Source organism: Pieris napi, chromosome 20 (assembly GCF_905475465.1).
Source record: "Pieris napi chromosome 20, ilPieNapi1.2, whole genome shotgun sequence".
Classification (NCBI taxonomy): Eukaryota; Metazoa; Arthropoda; class Insecta; order Lepidoptera; family Pieridae; genus Pieris; species Pieris napi.
The window spans coordinates 936,097-954,750 of NC_062253.1; the positions used below are offsets into that span (position 1 = coordinate 936,097).

The 18,654-nt window shown below is 33.8% G+C and overlaps 2 protein-coding genes across 8 annotated transcripts in view; one reads left to right on the plus strand and one right to left on the minus strand.

Moving 5' to 3' along the window:
* Positions 1–889: 889 nt before the first annotated feature.
* Positions 890–12,601, minus strand: LOC125059892 (protein Cep89 homolog). Of its 3 annotated transcripts, none has more exons than XM_047664572.1 (14): positions 12,257–12,601; positions 11,381–11,585; positions 10,846–11,009; positions 10,404–10,641; positions 9,342–9,477; positions 8,161–8,288; positions 7,581–7,673; positions 6,831–7,124; positions 5,880–6,039; positions 4,972–5,070; positions 4,304–4,372; positions 3,285–3,429; positions 2,869–3,056; positions 890–1,241 (listed from the first exon to the last, which is right to left on the minus strand). In XM_047664572.1, exons 2-14 carry the CDS (start codon positions 11,469–11,471, stop codon positions 1,055–1,057), a joined length of 1,992 nt encoding a protein of 663 aa, XP_047520528.1. In that variant the 5' UTR covers positions 11,472–11,585; positions 12,257–12,601; the 3' UTR covers positions 890–1,054. The 3 variants fall into 3 exon arrangements, with proteins under 3 accessions (XP_047520528.1, XP_047520529.1, XP_047520527.1); XM_047664573.1 differs by lacking the exon at positions 12,257–12,601 and adding an exon at positions 11,864–12,245 and having other exon boundaries at positions 11,381–11,512; XM_047664571.1 differs by lacking the exon at positions 12,257–12,601 and adding an exon at positions 11,864–12,245.
* Positions 12,602–14,081: 1,480 nt separating this feature from the next.
* Positions 14,082–18,654, plus strand: part of LOC125059885 (dystonin) — a 243,672-nt gene continuing 239,099 nt past the window's right edge. For 3 of the 5 annotated variants that reach the window (XM_047664558.1, XM_047664559.1, XM_047664566.1), the window contains exon 1: positions 14,083–14,534. In XM_047664558.1, the coding sequence (XP_047520514.1) occupies positions 14,432–14,534 (103 nt within the window). In that variant the 5' untranslated portion in view covers positions 14,083–14,431. Of the gene's footprint in view, positions 14,535–18,654 lie in introns of all 5 variants that reach the window. The other 2 variants (XM_047664555.1, XM_047664554.1) reach the window with 1 other exon arrangement.

Below are 18,654 nucleotides of genomic sequence, written 5' to 3' on the forward strand. Positions count from 1 at the left end.
GAAACCTGGGAAGATGGAATAAAAGGGATAGCAGGAAGGATTGGAAGGCGAGGATGGGGGACAAGTGGAAGAATTTGGAGCAGAACTTTACTCCGTATGAGGTCGTGAACTAACGTAAACATATGGACTTAATGTAATCCTGAGTATGTAGTAATCGAATAAAGGCATTGTTTTATTATATATATATGCTATCATAAGTACATACAGTCAAAACCGGTTATAACGACATTGAAGGGACCGTATATTTGCCGACGTTATATCCGATAGTCGTTATAAGCAATGTCATATTATATATATACACAAGTATAGTTCATATGTATGTACAATACGTACAAGTTATATTATCATAGTTATCTATCTAGAATAGGTAGGTATGGGTTATAATATGGTATGTTAATATTATAATATGTAAACGAGTCAAAAAAGAAACAAAAATATTTATTACGAAATAATTAGGTACAAAAGTAATCAGTCTCAAGGTATGAGTATCACGAGTATCAAACTGTTCGTTAAAGGCAACAAATTTTTGCAAAATCGTTACAGCGTTAAGAGCCTCGGAAATCGTTGTTGGCTGAAACTGTTCGTTGGGAGAAAGTGCGTAGGTAATAATATGCCTAAATATTCATTCAACGCCTCTAAATTTAATATTAAATAATATTTAAAATCGTTTGTATTGTTTTGCTGAGACAAGAAGCGGTTGGTCGTTATAGCCGATGAATATCAATAAAATTCGTCGTTGTAAGCGATATGTCGCTGTATCCGATGTTGTTATAAGCGGTTTGTTTACTGAATACTTTACTAGGGATTCGGACGGGACCGTACAATCTGGTTGTAATAACCGATAGGTCGTTGTAAACGGTGTCGTTATAAACGGTTTTGACTGTATATAGAAAACCTTAATAACATTACTTAGGTGATGAAACGCCTTCACGTGATCATCAGTATCAAATTAAATCACCATAGAAATATCAACGTAAAAAATCTATAAATCCTAAAGTACGAAGCACAGTGCTTTCAAATCGAATTTTCACAGATTTACTAAAAAAACCTACATCTAGCTACCACTATCCGAAGCTTTCCTTCTATCTTCTCTTTTACATCTAATCTCTTCCCTTTTCTTCTTATCCTCTTTGAAATACCCTCCCGGTCCCGGAACTAACTTCATTTTTGGTTCTTGACTTTTTGACGAGTCTGATGATGAAACGATGCCTTGTAGACGATGTGCGTTTGCCTGACTTAATCTGCAAAAGGTATTTTTTAAGTGAGTAAGTATTATTATTCTGGAATGCAAGATACAGGTATCACTTATTCCACGTTATTAATTATTCTCGGTAGACAGCCCTACTCATCGGCAAAGAAGACCGAGGGTCACTTTTAAAATATCAAATCATCATACAAAATAACTATGGTAAACATGGATAGAAGAGAGCAGAAGTTTGTTTGGGTTGATTCCTCCTGCCTCTTTTCAACACCGTACGAACCGAACGACCTCAAACTTTCACCACCATCATCTTGATGGTTGGAGGTCTTCCACAGTCCGCTTCACAAGGCATTTTCTTTTGCGAACTAGCGAACTGTGGAATCGACTCCCGGGGGGGGGGGGGGGTCTTCCCTCAGAGATACGACCTCCAAATGTTCAAAAAGCGAGTCTACTCTCCCTCAAAGGCCGGCAACGCACCCACTAAAAATGGGTGTCTATGGGCTGCGTAGACTGCCCTTTTTGGTCGGATTCGGATTCGTTGGTTTGGATACGGCCCGGTCTTCAACCATATTTGAGAGAATTAAACGACCCACAACATATATTATTAGATAATTACCAGCCGTAAAACAGACACATGATGTGTTTTCTATCTACACTTATATTATACTAGCTGCCCCCGCGAACTTCGTTTCTCCTTAATGCCTAGCCTACCTTTTTATTACATACCAACATGGAAAATTCGGTTCGGTTTTCTGGAATTAAAACTTTTTAGGGATTACTGTGATTTTTTTCTATATAAACTATAAGAAATATCAGAGTTTACGTCATAAGATTTCAATTAACAAATAAAAAATAGGGGTTGATCGTAGAGGGGTGAAAATTAAGGTTGTATTTTTGTATGCTGTATCATAAAAAAATAAAATCAATTTTTTTGTAACTTTGTTTTGCAGACTCTTAATGTGGTTTAAGTTTTCATTTAGTTTTGTTTATTACTGTTATTGTTATTTTTTATCTTTTTAGTTAATTTTAGTTTTTAATTTTATTTGTTGTGTTGTGTTATTGTTATTATTCTTTTTTGTTTTATTTTTATTTTATGGTTGTTTGTATGTGTGTATTTATGTAATTGATGTGTATGTGTGTTAAATTTGTGATGTCATATTTTCTTGTATTTTTAGGCATACACATTGTTTTAGAATGTATAACAAAATAAATAAATTTCTCTTAATATTAAGTCATTTTACTAAACATTTGTAACTTCGGCCATTAACTGCGCCATTTTACCGACAGGTTTTTCGTCTGACAGTTATGATAGATAATGACTTAACTATTGGGTTTAAAGTATGTTATTTAAACGTTATCATACAATTTTTACTGCAGTGTTGGCCTAGTTATGACTGTATGTACTATGTAATAATATTTACAAATTTTTAATATTTCACTTTTTTATTTTTAAACATATTTTTTAACATTTATTTTAAATATTATTTTTCATTTGATATACCTCCTTTCAGCAAAGTATTTTTATTAGACTAGGGGGTTAACCTAGTACAGGTAATGCTAATTGATATCACGCTCAAAGTCTCGAAAAAAAAACTAAATCAGTCTTTCACATTTCTAGCTAAAATAAACCTCTCTTTCAGGGTCAGACAGAATTCGGAAGACCTCACCTTACTTCCTCTACATCAGCCACCTTATCAATCAATGATCGTATGATCTCCTCCTTATGTTGGAGAGCTAAGGAAGCCCTTTCCAGTGACCTCTTATATTCAGCCTGCGCGTGCGTCGCCCGTCGTTCTTGTGACACAATACGACGTTCCAATTCTTCTAACGATGTGTAAGCACGAGATTTTACTACCTACAATTAAATAAATTTATATACCTAAGACCCTCCAAGGGCCATGTGCCAGACGCATGAAATTAAAAAAAAAATGTTTCAACAGAATACATTATAAAGTTGGTATTCTAAAGTTCTAATTGCGCAAATCAAAATCGGCACTAAGTATTTGACATATTTTAGAAGAAAATCTAAAAAGAACAAAAACACAATCACAAGTCAAAAGAATCGGAATCTGCTTTGCCTTACCTTAATCTCGGATTTAATCTTCTCAAGCGCCGCCAAAGCTTGTTTCAGCGGCTCGTTGTCGCGCCGCACCCTTTTGGCACGTACTGCACGGGCGCTCGCAGAGCGTGCACGTTTGCGAAACACTAACGCCGCACGACGGTACAATCTTAAATCAATGGTAATAATTACTTATTCCTATAAAGAAAGTGCGAGCGCACAAAGTACATGTGTCAGAAGTGAGACTACTTTGGCAAACTAATTTTTAAGTCTTGTTCATATTTATACAAATCTAAAACTTTAGATTTCCGAGAATTTGAGAGAGGGAAAAAGGAAAATATGTTAAGAATTTAATGAATTAAATTGTCATTTAAATATTAAGTGTCGAAAATTAATACAAATTATAAATTTATTTCTTCGTTAGTAAAAACACATGGCGTTTTAATTTACAATTCGTAATTTCAGATTTTGACGCTCCGTAAAAAATTTACCCTCATAGATAAAGAAGTTTCACTTCAAAAATCTTTACACCTATAGAGAGCATTTAAATAAGAGTTATTTTAGGAACGTGTTCTCTTAGATTCTTCGCGAGCCAAGGCTGTACATTTTGCCCACTCAGGCTTTCTTAGTTTTATAAGCGTGGCGATTTCCTAAATCGTCGGAATTATGCCCCGAGTATAGCCAGACGTAGGCACTCTCTTCAACTGTTACATTGCATTCATTCGTTTCATAGCAATTAACATTACATTATTTCGGTTATATTCTATTGTGGTACGCGAGTGGTTAATGTAAAGTAAATTGCTATGAGTAACTAGAATATTTGATTACAGATTTCGAAAAAAGGCAAATATTGTAGAATTTTTACACATTTTCTTACATAATTTTTGAAAGAGCAATTGACGTCAACAAATTTTTTAGTATAAGTATAGCAATACCAATAAAAATATGGAAATAAATGAAATCTATTTACACCATACATGACTTCAAAAATTATCTACAGTTCAACAGGAATAAACCACTTTATTTATAAAAATAAAACTCACTTAACATTCTTCAGCGCAGCCTGCAACTCTTCTTGCACAGTATCAAGCTGCTGGCAGACCTTTTCATATCTGCAAATCATATATTATGGTCAATAGTTGTTGGTTGATAGAGCAGTGATAGTGCCTTTAGGGTGCGACTATCATTCAGTAGTTTCGCACTGTGCACCAATGGACTTTCCTTCTTTGTGCGCATTGAACATTCGGAAGAACGGTGCAGGAAATCATCGTGAGGAAACCGACATGTCTTAGACCCAAAAAATCGAAGGCGTTTGTCAGGCACAGATCATGAAACAGATTCAGAAATCTGAGGCCCATATCTAAAAAGGTTGTAGCGCTACTGATATATTTATTTTAGTTGTTGGTTGAGTTAACCCTGTGATTAAAGAAGAGCAGTGAAGTTAAAACGGTTCGTTTCAACCTGCTATAACCGTAATTTGTTTATATATATATTTTTTTAAATGTATACCACTGATTTTTTGAATATTCACTATGCTTCACTTGAAATAAACCGTAGAAATACAAATTATTAAAAACCTGAATGAACTAAAAGCTCAAATTAGTTAAATAATGTTATGTTTTAATTTATCTACCAATTTACACTAGTGAACAAAACATGAAATATTGTTTTTTTATTGCAAATTAATTAGAAGCAATGATTTTTAAATTACCTCTCATCCGCATAGGACAAATCTTCTTGCATCTTCTTTATTTGCTCATTTTTCCTCTCCGTGTCCATGCTGTATTGATGCTTTAACTCCTCTAGAAGCCTGTTGATATTGAAACCCAGGCATTTTTTAAAACTTCCTCTTTACAACTAATTCGTATCGAAACCAACATGTCTTACACCTAAATTCAGTCATCGCTTAGTCTATAAAAAGTCCTTAAAAATATATGTCAGAGTAATAGCATTACTGTCAGCTGTCATTGTCATTATGTCACAGAGCTCATAAATTAACAACGTCATATCAGTCTAATAGCGTAACACTTGTATATTTGCCAATATTAATAAAAAGTGTATAGTAATAGTGATTTCATAGTCATTATTATTAAAAGTAATGTATGCGTTTACTATTAAGTTGGAATAGCATATTTATAACTCGAGAACTGCTAGACCGCTTTTAATGATTTTTTTTAAATATGTTCGCTCCAAATAGCAGACTATTAAAATATCCGAAAATTCTTGCTTTCAACTCTTTTCAACTTTTTTTTTTTTTTTTTTTTTTAGACAATTCACACCAATTGACCTAGTCCCATGCTAAGCTGGTGAAGCTTGTGTTATGGGTACTAGGCAACGGATATAGATACATATTATAGATAGATAAACATATAAATACATATTTAAACACCCAAGACCTAAGCACAACACCAAATGCTCATCACATCGATGTTCGTCTCAGCCGGGGATCGAACCCGGGACCCATGGTTTCGCAGTCAGGGGTACTAACCACTAGACCAATGAGTCGTCCTCTAAATGTAAATAAAAATATAGAGAATTTTCCATTTTTTCATTTAATTCATAGACAATTATTTGACTTAAGCTGAAAGCTATGACTAAATTAATTGACTGTTAGGTTACCTCTTGCAATCCTCCAATCTCCTTTCGTGAAGGTCAGCAGGTACTGTTCTAGTTCTCATGACGTCCATTTGGGCCATTTTCCCCGTAGACGCCTCGAGAGCGGTTTTCACTGTGAAGTACTCACGGTGTACCATCTCGTAGTCACGCATCATGGCCGCCACTGAAACATTTAACACAAATAATAACAATAGATCAGTGGCGATACAACCTTTTTATACTCTGATTTTTAATTCCATATAAATCTGACATTTCATAAATGTTGCTAGTAAAAAAATTCTCCACCGAAAATCGGACAAATTTGACCCATTTCAGGGCAATACAATAAAATGCTACGTATTTTTTATGTTTTACCTACAAAAAGGTAAATCTTAATATTTTACTTACTTACTTACTCCAGTAACCTTATACAAGAATAACAAATATTTCAATATCACGAACAATATATTAAATTAACTTTAATAGCTTTATTTTATTCATTAGCTGGCATCACCTTCTACCAATTCCAGGTTTAGTAAACCTTTTTAAAAAAAAAAAAAATGTAGATAACATTACTTGTGCGTTTTTTACTGTTTGATGGCAAGGTATCATTGGCGTAATTATCATTAAAAACCACTTTTAATGTTGAGGACTTAATAAAATGGATACATTCACTAACAAATAAAATATATGTATAGAGACAGATGTTCAGACTTGAATTGAAATTGAAAAATGTGCTCGGCCAAAGAGGTTTGTAATCTCTGACATGCCAAAAAATGATAGCTGTCAGAATTCTACGGATTTAAAAATCAGAGTACAGGCCTGGGCATCAGATTTTTAAATCTGAATGATCATCTGTCAATCTAATACACAAGTAGGTGCCTGACACACGCCGTCAACTTTTTGTGTGTGAAAGGATTGCTCACGATGTTTTCCTTCACGTACGTGTTAATACTTAAAAATAAATCTACTCACTCTTATCTTCGTACAACTCGTACACTTCTTTCAACTTAGACTCCGCCCTATCAGCCCTCTCCAAAAGCGAAGCTCTCTCAATATCACCGGTCTCTTTCTCGACAACGAGTTTCTTGTAGTTCTGTCTCACTCCCACTAACTCCGTTTCTAAATTAACGACTCTGTCTAACAGAGATTTGTTCTCTGTGACTATTTCTTTTGATTTTTTATTGATACTTTCGAATTGCTTTTCGTAGTCCATTATCAAGTTTTCCTTTTCTTGCAAATTTTCTTGATAAGCATCGAAAAGAGGTGCTGAAAAGATAAATTTTTTTTTATTTTTCATCCTCTTAGCAGCCAATATTAACGATGAGACATTATTTATGGACTATAAATACATTGGACATTATTAACAGACTATTAATAATTTACGTTACGTTTATTGCCAGTTCTTCTCTTACGTTCTACGCCCTTGATTTGAGAACTGGCACTAAATGTAAAGTTAGAAGCATTTCATATACATTTCTTTTTTTTGACGATCAGAAGTGTACACTGTGTTACCTATATGATTAAATTATTTTTGAATTTTGAATACATTAGACGTTATTAATAGACTACCCTATAAATACATTAGACATTACTCACAGACTATTTTTTTGAAATAAATATAATTAAAATTTTATATCATACATACTAGGATAACAATAAAATTGTATTTAAAATGAAATTAAATAATCATTTTCATAATTAATATTGATTTTAAATTCATACCTAATGCCTGTGCACTTAATAAACCTGAGATATCGACAAATCGACTTGTTCCAACATCTTCCGCTTTTGTTTGAATTACATCATTTTCTCCATCTAAAATCAAATAAAAAAAAGTGGTTGTCAGTAAAGTCGGTTTACGGACCATAGTTAACATGACGACGTCATAACAAAACATTGATGAAATAATTTTATACTTTTATGAATAAAATTGAATCATTTTTATTGCATTGTCACTATTTTGTATGGATACAAAGGAGTAAATCCTGGGACGCATAGGCCAATCGAGTGTAACAGAGATAGATGCGGCGCAAGCGTACAATGAGCGTAACGGGACAGTGAGTGTAACGTAACAATGAGCGTAACGAGACAATGAGTCATGCTTTTTCGTGCGTGCAGCCGGCGTTCATCGATTTATTAGACGTTGTCACATCAAAACATTATTACTGAATGTTCAATAATAAAAATATCAGTTAAGTCATGTAACTATGTATTCTAACTGACTGACTTTTGGCTATGCAAAGCCTATCTAAACCTAAATCAAATAGTTAAAAATCGTGACCACTTTAACTAATTAACGTACCTTGTTTCTGGGCAAAATTAACTGTTAGAAGTGAATCAAAGCATTCATATTTTTCACTCTTGAAATCTTTGCCGTCCGTCTTAGTCGTACGCAACTTCTCTTGGTACCGAGATAGTTGCACGTTCAATCTAAAATATATAAATTAAACTTGAAATTTTACGAGAAAACGAGCACTTAGAATTAAGTGCTTACCGCTGCCCATGGACCATACTTACGCGGACTTACGGATGTGTTGCCGGCCTTTAAGTACTTTAATAAATAATATAAGTTGTATTAATTCGGAAATACCTCTACGGGCCATCAACTCGATGACCGTCATTTTTCAAGTGAGCGTTTCTTAAGGCAGTCTGCCACCACAACTATGTGGAACCAGCTGCCCACTGAAGTATTTCCGAACCAATTCGACTTAGGGTTTTTCAAGAAAAGAGCGTGAAATGCTGGCAACGCACTTGCGAGCTTTCTGGCAGTGTGAGTGTCCATGAGCGGCGGTATCGCTTAACATCAGATGAGCCTGCACGTTTACCCAAAAAAAAAAAAAAAACACCAGGCTCTTCCTGGTGTTTTTTGTTCACTCTACTGAGAGTGCGCAATAGCCACTAAAACACTCATCAGGTGTATCCCGCCCTTCATGAGACTCTCGGGATCGTTCATATTCGATCGACAGTCACCGCATCCATTTTTGTAGGGGCTGTTGCCTTTGAGTGCACTCTTTCTTTAAAAAAATGTGCGCAGAAAAAGTGTCTTATGAAGCGGACCGTGGAAGAGTTCCAGATATCACGGTGATGCTGATGTAAGCTTTAAATGTGTTAAACTTTGGGTACGTTTTGAAGTGAAACTTCTTTAGGCGCATGAGGGTAAAATTTGTAAAAAAAACGTCACGAAGATGTGCAGCGTTTTTGTCGTATAAAAGGGAGAGATCAATTGAGTGAGAGTGAGAAGGGAGATTTATTTTCCTTATAGAAATTAAAATTTCGTAAAGAGAATATATGAAATATCAGTATTTTATATTTTATGCAAAATAATTTATTGAAATCTCAAATGACGAATTGTAAATTAAAATGCCACGTGTTTTTATTATAGAACAAATTTAATTTATTATTTGTATTAATTTTCAACACTTCATATTTCAAGGATGTCAAACACTTATTTATATACAATAAATTGTTTATATAAGACCTTACCTATAGAGTACATCCTTCATTGCCTGCAAATCTTTCTGAAGCCTTGTATTATGTTCTTTGCTTTGGTTCAGAACAATCTGTCGACTACTGCAGCTCATGCATACTTCTACTAACGGTATCGCTTGGGGCTCTGTATCTAAACCGTTTGAAACAATTCAGTTAAATTGTTTATGTATATCTTTTTATATAAAATAAAATTATAAAAAAATCAAAGTAAACTTATCCTATTACAATTTTTAATCTTTCTTAATTAAACTCCTCCATTGTTAGTTTTAATTTTGACGACTCATTGGTCTAGTGGTTAGTACCCCAGACTCCGAAACCATGGGTCCCGGGTTCGATCCCCGGCTGAGGCGAACATCGATGTGATGAGCATTTGGTGTTGTTCTTAGGTCTTGGGTGTTTAAATATGTATTTATATGTCTATCTATCTATAGTATGTATGTATATCCGTTGCCTAGTACCCATAACACAAGCTTCACCAGCTTAGCATGGGACCAGGTCAATTGGTGTGAATTGTCTTTAAAAAAAAAAATATTTATTAAAACTAACAATGTCTAAATATATGAACAGCTAAATGTTTTTTTCAGGAAAAGGAACCAAAAAATCAGCTATGATCTTTATAGCTCAGTGGTTAATTCAAATACTGTTTTTGTCATAAAATTCAAGTAATTATTAATTTTAACTGACAATTAAATGTATTGAGTTTGACTAGTTTGTATTGTTAGCATTGGTACAGTGATCTTTACTTTATCTGTAACAGGAGGCAAAAAAGGCAGGAAGCTCAACTAATGTTAAGTGATAGCGCCGCCCATGGACACTCACATTGGCAGGAGCCTCGCAAGTGCGTAGCCGGCCTTTTAAGAATTGGTACGCTTTTTTTTGTAAGACCCTAAGTAGAAATGGTTCGGAAAGTTCAGTGGGCAGCTAGGTCCACATAGTGGTGGTGCGCGGCAAAAACTGCCTTAAGAAACGCTCAGTTGTGAAACAAGCTGATGCGGGTGAATTTTTTATATTCCAATATAGAATAGTTCAAGTTTTACAGATATACAAAATATTTACCTCTATCTGGCATGTGATATTGCTTCACTCTTTCTTCTAATTCCTTACATTTCTTTTCACACTTGCCACTTCTATCCCTCTCTCCTTTGATAACTCTTTTGCACTCTTCTATATATTTTATTAATTCTTCATTTTCACCTTTTAATCTATCGTTTTCATCTGCAAACAGTCTGTTGTAGTCTAGTATAGCTTTCAATTTTTCTTTCAGCTTTGATATTTGGGTGTCTTTTTCTGATATCTGAAAATACCATTCATACTATTAAAATACACTTCCGGGTAAGTTGTGCACAAAGGAAATAATTTGTAGATTGGGGTTCGGCAAGAAGAAAGAACTTCAAAAAGTTAATTTTCATTCAATTAAATACAAGTCAATAATACAAGAAAATAATTTCAATTAATTATACAGAGGTTGTGGTAGGATATTATTAAAAATTACACACACCATAATTAAATTTTCCTCACACTTATCCATTAAAGCCGTAACCAGACCTTCATATTTCTTTGTTAGTTTTCTCTTGTGTTCCTTACTTGATTTATCTTTCGTTCTTGGTGAAGATACAGCAACAGCATGAAAGTTGCGTTTTCTTGGCGGTTTTAATGGCTTATCTGAAGGTATGATAGGACTAGTAATTTAAGCAAGTGGACATTCATTTGGTTTATATAGAGTTATATATTTGTTAGATTAATTATATTACTATACTAAAACTAAAATTTATGGGGGCTGGGCACATCTCTCATTACAGGGAAAAAAATATATTTAGAGACAATAAAATGGAATAGACCAGGAAGAAAGGGGAACATAGAAAGGCCAATAATACAATGGGCTGATGAGAACTACTGACTAAACTGAGACTAAATAGACTCACATTGCCATTTTCTATTTTAGGATTGTCTAGTTTATATGACAAATAAATAATAAATAGGTTAGCAATAATTCTTCACATACATTGACGATTGATATGAATATCTTACTTTACCTATAACATCTCTAGGATCTTCATAAAGTGGATTAACACCTATGTGGGACTGTGTTCTCATCATAACAGCATTTAATATATCTTGCCGCATACTGTCTCTGTCTGCCGTTATATCAAAGTGACGACCACTTTCTGCAAAATTTCCACTGAATGTAAGCCTTTGTTTATCATTCTTACTGTCTTTTGAAATCCTTCTTGAATGTGGCTGTAAAGAAAGTAACAAGAACCACATCTAAATATACTTGGTTAATTTATCTTATAGTGATTATATAAATCAATTGATTGAAAAGAAAAGATACTCAGCAACATATCTGTTCACAAATTTAAAATACCTACAAACAAAATTACCTACTAATATGAATTGTCCTTAAACACTGATTGGGAATTTTAAGTATGGATAGTTTTAATTTAAAAATAATATAGAAATGTATTTCATTAAAAGACCAGTCTACCTCGGTGTTGCAATTCCTGTTTAAAACCAACCTGTACGATACGCTCACACTCAGCCATTATCAGCTTGCTGTAGGTAATTTTGATTCCACCAAAGCCATGATAGGCATAATACAACTTCCCATAATATAAAGACAAAGAATCAAAATGTAGGTCACGGAGTCAACACTTAGCAGATATTTAGGTCACAATAACTTTTCCGTGCAAATTTATTGATAAAACTTGCTGAAAACTTTAATTTGAACATACTGTCAGACTTATGATTTCTATATTCCTATAGGAATCAATTATTAGCAAATATTGATTCTAGTATAAAACATGGATGCTCTATTAATTCCAATTTAAATCAAATATTAATCAAATGTACAATTTACAAAGTATATGCATATGTTTAAAGAATAAAAACTTATAGAACTTACAAGTTACAACAGCTACTTTTTTATTTTGACATTTTCGTTTATTCGTTACTATGACAACGAGGGTTACCAGAACAAAAAGATTGTTCCAAATATAGGTAAAACTTGTATTTTATGTATTAGGAAGTATTGTTTTTTATTATAGTTATACTTATATATAGGTAATTTATTCGCAGTTTTTTTCCTTTTATTAGTTCTCTGGTATTTTAATCTAGGCCATAGACAGACTGCAAAATGGCAGTGTCTGGTGATAGGAGCCTCATTACCTATGGTTTAGAGGAAAACTATACATTTTTATTAGTTAGATTCCCTAAACTAAGAAAAGAATTCGTCAATGGCAATACGCATTGAATATGCGAGTATTTTCAAATACTTAGCCCAAGTCCCAACATTGTCCACTCCCAGCTTAATCCTTATGTTGGGGTTGTATGGAGCGCTGGGCCACACGCGAGTTGAAAGGCTTAACAGTTAACGTTTTAAGGTCAATTATCTGGATGATGGACAATCAACAGGATTTCGCAATAATAATACCTGTGAAAAGTTGAAATGCTTTTAAACGGTGAACCAATTGCTTTTCGCTCTCAAAAATTTCCTGACGTCGAAGTTAAAGGAAGATAAGTTAAGTTATAGTCTGCACGCAGCAAGTTAAGGAGTTAAATTACCATAAGGAGCCATATCACCTAGGAATAGTAATAATAATAATAGTAAATACCTTAAAAAGGACCAAATTTCGCAATTACCTGTAAAAGTTAATATGCTTCCAAATGTTCTTGTTTTCACCGTATTCAGCTAAATCCTTATGTAGGTACATATATAGTGCACGTAGACAATTTGAAATACAATAATTGAACAATAGAAAATGTATGTAAGAGTGTATGAGGATTTCCTGTAAAATGTTAATCTTTTCCGGATATTTGCGTCAATATACTGGCAAAATTTAATGACGTAAAAGGACAAAACTTACTCGATTTGCATCTCTTCTGTCGATTTCACATTATTTCAAACCACTCTCATCCTTATAAGTGGATAAAATCAGCTGTTCCGTGGAAAACAGTGCTATTACTATTCCACCTATCACCATTTCCGCGGGCCGTTCAATTTCACGTTGTATGGAAAATGAAATACACAGGTTTATCCGATCTCTGTATTCACCACAAAAAGAGCGAAGGCATGGCAGTCCTCAATAAACCTGGTGAGATAGTGATGAGCTAAAGCAGGCCGGAAAGCCTTGAAGCAGGTTTAATAAAATGCGAAGCTCGTAACCGATAAAAGAGGACTACTATGCATGACCTCAGCACAATCAGTAAAACTAAGTCTGTAATTTTTTTTTTAATTTCGTCATCATTTCGTTACGAAATTAAAAAGTATTTTCATCTAGGTATGTTCTACAATAAATTTTGTACAAAATTTTATCAACTACTAAGTAGTTGACATTTATTACCATTTCAATAGAATAGGTGCAATCTGTTATCTAAGTAAATGTTGACTGCTGAATAAGGATAAATATATTGATAAAAAAATTAGTTAAAATATAAACATGTTTAGTATTTGGAACACTTATTAAAAATAAAAATGGGAGTTTTTTGGTAAGAAATGGCAATCCTCTATACTGCAAGACTGCTTCGGTGATAAATATAAAGATGGCAGCATCTACGGTTATTAATGTATAATCCTACTAAATTTTAAAACTAAAATCCATAAATGTTGACATCTGGGTATTGGTGTTTTAAAACTAGTAGTATAAAGATCGTGTGAGCGTGCGCGGAAACAGCTGAGCGATCGCGGCGACGCGACGGTTATAATCTGAACTAAACAGTCGCGTCATGTCTGCCCGCCGGTTCGGTACAAGACGCTCGGTGAAATAACCTATAACGTTTGCCTGTCCCGTGGGATTTATTACATTTCTTTAATATTACTCGTTAATTAATTAGCCGTGTTCAGTTATAGTGTGTGCTAAGCGGACCACCAGTGTACAAATTCGAGATACGCAGTGGCGTATCTTTAGTGATTTTGTATTCGGTATCGATTTTCATTTTTATAATGAAAGTATTGTTTTGTTTACCTCCTATTTGCGTTTAGTATTGGTTATAGTGTTTTATGTGTCTGTCGACGTTAGGGCTGGATTGGATTGATTCAAGTATGTTCGCGGGTCCGCGCCCGATTGCGTGTTTTGGATGACAAAAATATGGAATTCGAAAACGACTTTAGCTTGAAGGAATGGGCGAAGGACAAGCCTTTGTCCATTCTGCAGCTGGATCCAGCGGATCGTGCAGTTTTAAGAATAGCAGGTTAGTTAAAGATAATTACTTACGCCCTAACGCTCCGGCCATAAATGCGTACTTCCTATAAAATTTCATAATCTACTCTCGTTATCAGTGATAGTAGTTTATATTAAGTTCTGTGATTCTGTCATACGTTTTCACACAATTACAGAGCGTGTTTTGTTATTACAAGGTAGTTTTTTATGATTAATTAGGTTTGACCTCGATTCTTTCGCTTTCAATACCTAACGTAAATGAGACGCTGAAATTTAAATATAATGCCTAAACACCGTATAGCTGTCATTTACCGTCGCAATACCGACAAAATTTAAGTGGTTAGTTATGATAAAATAATTTCTAATCCTACCTTATTAATTTAAGGTAACTTATTGATTGGTATTGAGGGTTAACAACCCTCAATGGGTAGGATTAATGAGTCCAGGCTTTTGACTAGCTATAAATTAGAGAATTCTTATCTTTTAAAGACCTACACATTGTAACACTGGCTGAAATCATGCGTGTCGACTAATCTCTCACTACGATATAATATCTAACACACATTTGTGACAATTATTTCCACTGGTAAAGTGTTCTGTCTATAGTGAATAACATTCCTTGAGATATTAAGTATTATATAACTAGACGTTAGAAGTATAACTATTGCTTGCGCTTTTCAATTGCGGTTTATAATGGTTGGCAGAGACAAAGATCGGCACATGCAGTGAAATTGCACAATGTTGTGGAAGTTTTATTAACACTAAAAAATTAATAAGTCTAAATAAAATAGTTTCAATGCTTTCACGTTAGTCGTATAATACGATATTGTTATTCCATATCGCATTTGGGAAACCTGAAAACGATGTACCTACTACATACTAGTAGGTACCACGGATTTTTTTTTTTAATTTTGTCTACATTAGCTACCGCTGGTCATTTATATTATCATATTTAACCTATTATTAATTAAATTGTGGTCTCTCCTTGACTACGAATGTTGTTAAGCACTACATGCAAGGAAAAAAATTAAATGTAATTGTTTTGTTCGCGATGTTAATTTTGACGTATAGATAAGACTTTCCGTTTAGCATAATTATCGCAATGCCACACAACTATTAATGTTTTAATTATGTAACCTTCAAGTGATAGGTACTACTATATGTAAAGGTCGCAAGGACGTTTTTTCACTATATCTATTAACAGGATGTGCACCTTGAAATATATACTATATCCCTTAACAAACTTAAACAAACTTGGACTTCGTCATATGTGGCGTTTATTCTTTGTTAGAACAATGACAGCTAATTATTAACTAATCATTGTAATGTAATCGTTTTATAAAGTAAGTGAGGCTGGGAATGTAAGGTGCTTAAACTATCTTCGTACTTAGTCAATTCAAATGTTAAAATATACATCATTCTAATATATATAAAATTCTCGTGTCGCAGTGGTTAAAATCCTCCGAAACGGATTACCCAATTCTCATGAAATTTTATGTGCATATTGGGTAGTTCTGAGAATCGGACATCTATTTTTCATCCCCCTAAATGTTAAGGGTAATCCGCCCCTAAAATTTTTTTTTACATTTTAAATAAAAAATTTATTCTTTATTTTTTTATGCATTAAAAAATACATACAACCCCTAATTTTCACCCCTCTACGATCAACCCCTATTTTTTATTATAAATGATAAACATGGCAAAACGACGTTTGCCGGATCAGATAGCAGCATATAACCTTTTTTTAAACCCCATTAAAAATAACAGCTAGGAATGAATACTATTAAAAAGCTGGGGTGCTGGGCAGGTGCGTATTGTGAACCAACAGGTGCTATTCGTGTCCCCTAAGATGAAGGGTTCATAACGTGGGGATTTATACTAAGCTGCAGGGGCTGGGTAACATATCACGCATTTTGGACAAATACCGAGCTTAGAAGAGAAAACTACACTTCACTGTTAGGTTATTTAATACGATATTATCTGTGGAAGAACAACCGAACCGAACAACAATTTTTTTAAGAGATACATATTATTTTTGAATATTATTAATATTTAATATAATGCGAAGGCGAGGCTATACATCTTTGTACACCAAATCTTGGCGATTATAAAGAGTCGCGGAGTCACAGCCAGTTCTTCTCTCTCTTATCTTGATTGGGTAATTGGTAGTCAATGTAATAATATACGTGATTAAATACATTTTTGATTTTATACATAATAGCTACATGTTCCACAACTGAGGGTTTCATAAGGCAATTTCTGCAGCGCACCACCACTATGTGGAACCAGCTGCCCACTAAATTATTTCCGAACCAATTCGACTTAGGGTTCTTTTAGGAAAGCGCGTACCAATTCTTAAAAGGCTGGCACTTGCAATCCTTCTGACAATGTGAGTGTCCATGGGCGGTGCTATCACTTAACATCAGGTGAGCCTCCTACCCGTTTGCCTCCTATTACATAAAAAAACATGTTAAAATAAATAGAAAATGTGGAACGACATTATTATTGAAAATTTCTTGTTTAAAATCACAATTTTTAAACGTAATTAAGTAATTTTTCTGCTGAAAATTAAATTTCATTTCTAAACCACAGCGTAATCACTGGAGTGTATCCACTATCCATTGAATAGGGGTTTTCCAAGCTAAAATAAAATTTACGTTAATTTTGTAGTAAGTTGGTAGTTACCGCTACTAAAACCTAAATTGTTGTCCTGTCCTGTCCTAAACCTAAATGGTTACAGAGAACGAAGTTCCCAAGGTTCGATTCTCAGCGTAACTGTTTTATTACGACTATTCCTGCAACTAACTTCTAAAATAGACGTAAAAATAATAATAATTGAATAGTTTCATAAAGGTAGGAAACTTGTTGCATAGCAAAAAAAGCACTTTGGAACCGAATCTAGAATTGATAAAAATAGCGATAAATTTAAAATTAATAGTCTCGAGGGGATTATTTATTGAGTATAAAACGTTGTGAAAACAATTTATAATATTTGTTTTAATTGGCAAGGAATATAAGAAGCATTAAATGCTATGGCAACACAAAAGCCGATTAAAAGTTGCCAAGTTACGGTATTATTATTTTCTATATATAACTCTCTAATATATATATCTATATAACTCTATAATACTTCGTCTCTTACTATCAAGTTCTGTTTACACCGTTATGGAAGGAGATAGTTACCGTGTAAATTGACTTAATTTGTAAGAAATTTGTAGTAAGTGATGTCTTATGTAATTAGTGTATTTAAATTTAGCACATTATGTACACAGTAATTACATGATTACCAACACACAAATATACAGTATTTACAATATTCATAAACTAAATAGTAAAAATAATAATAATTAAAATTTAATAATTTATAGAAAATTAAAACAAATTTAAACAGTTTTGTCCATGAGGAGCAGTGTAGGTAACTTTAACGCTGGCAGCATTTCCTCGCTGTATTGCATTATATTATATACCCTTTCGTATGTAAATTCCTTTTCTACATAGCTTAAAGCTCAGACCCGTCTGCACCTACTCTTTGGGTAGGATTTAGAGTCGGGATTTGCCTCTCAGTATGACAAAAACGTATTGCATTATGGCATATATAATATATAGCAGTCTAAAGTTCGCGTTTTAATGGCGTCATCAATGGATAGTGAGTCAAGCGGAACACTTACCATGATAATAGTGTTAATCACTTTATACTGACTCCATATTGCATACGAACTGGACTGGAAGCAAGTTGGAGTTAAAAATATAACCATTTTCAAAATGTACTTAAGAGTTAAAAAAACAAAATGATTGCTACGTTTCGTATGTCTCACATACGTTGTCAGAACTTATACCTATGGTATATTTGATAACCTACGTCCATTGGTAAGTGGAAAATGGGAATGGGGCGTCGACTCGGGAATACACAAGCTTTCCAATGCGTCATACATCGATTATACTCCCACGCGACAGCCTAGAATCTAGATACAGCTGTGATATATATGGCGTTTTCCGCTTGCATATGAAAATATATGGAAAACTAATATGAAAGTAAAGAAAGTGAAAATAGGTCTCTACACTATTCTTTTTTTTACTATTTTCTTCTTATAGTGTCATCTCCTTGCCAAGGTTGGCGATCATAATGAGTAATTTAATTTTTGACCAAACCA

Coding starts and splice junctions, on each gene's coding strand:
- LOC125059892 (XM_047664571.1), bottom strand. CDS start 11,890: ATGGCTGAGTGTGAGCGTATCGTACAG. Junction 11,586..11,863: donor AGTGTGAGCGTATCGTACAG/GTTGGTTTTAAA, acceptor CTTTCTTTACAG/CCACATTCAAGAAGGATTTC. Junction 7,125..7,580: donor ATTAAGTGCACAGGCATTAG/GTATGAATTTAA, acceptor TTATCTTTTCAG/CACCTCTTTTCGATGCTTAT.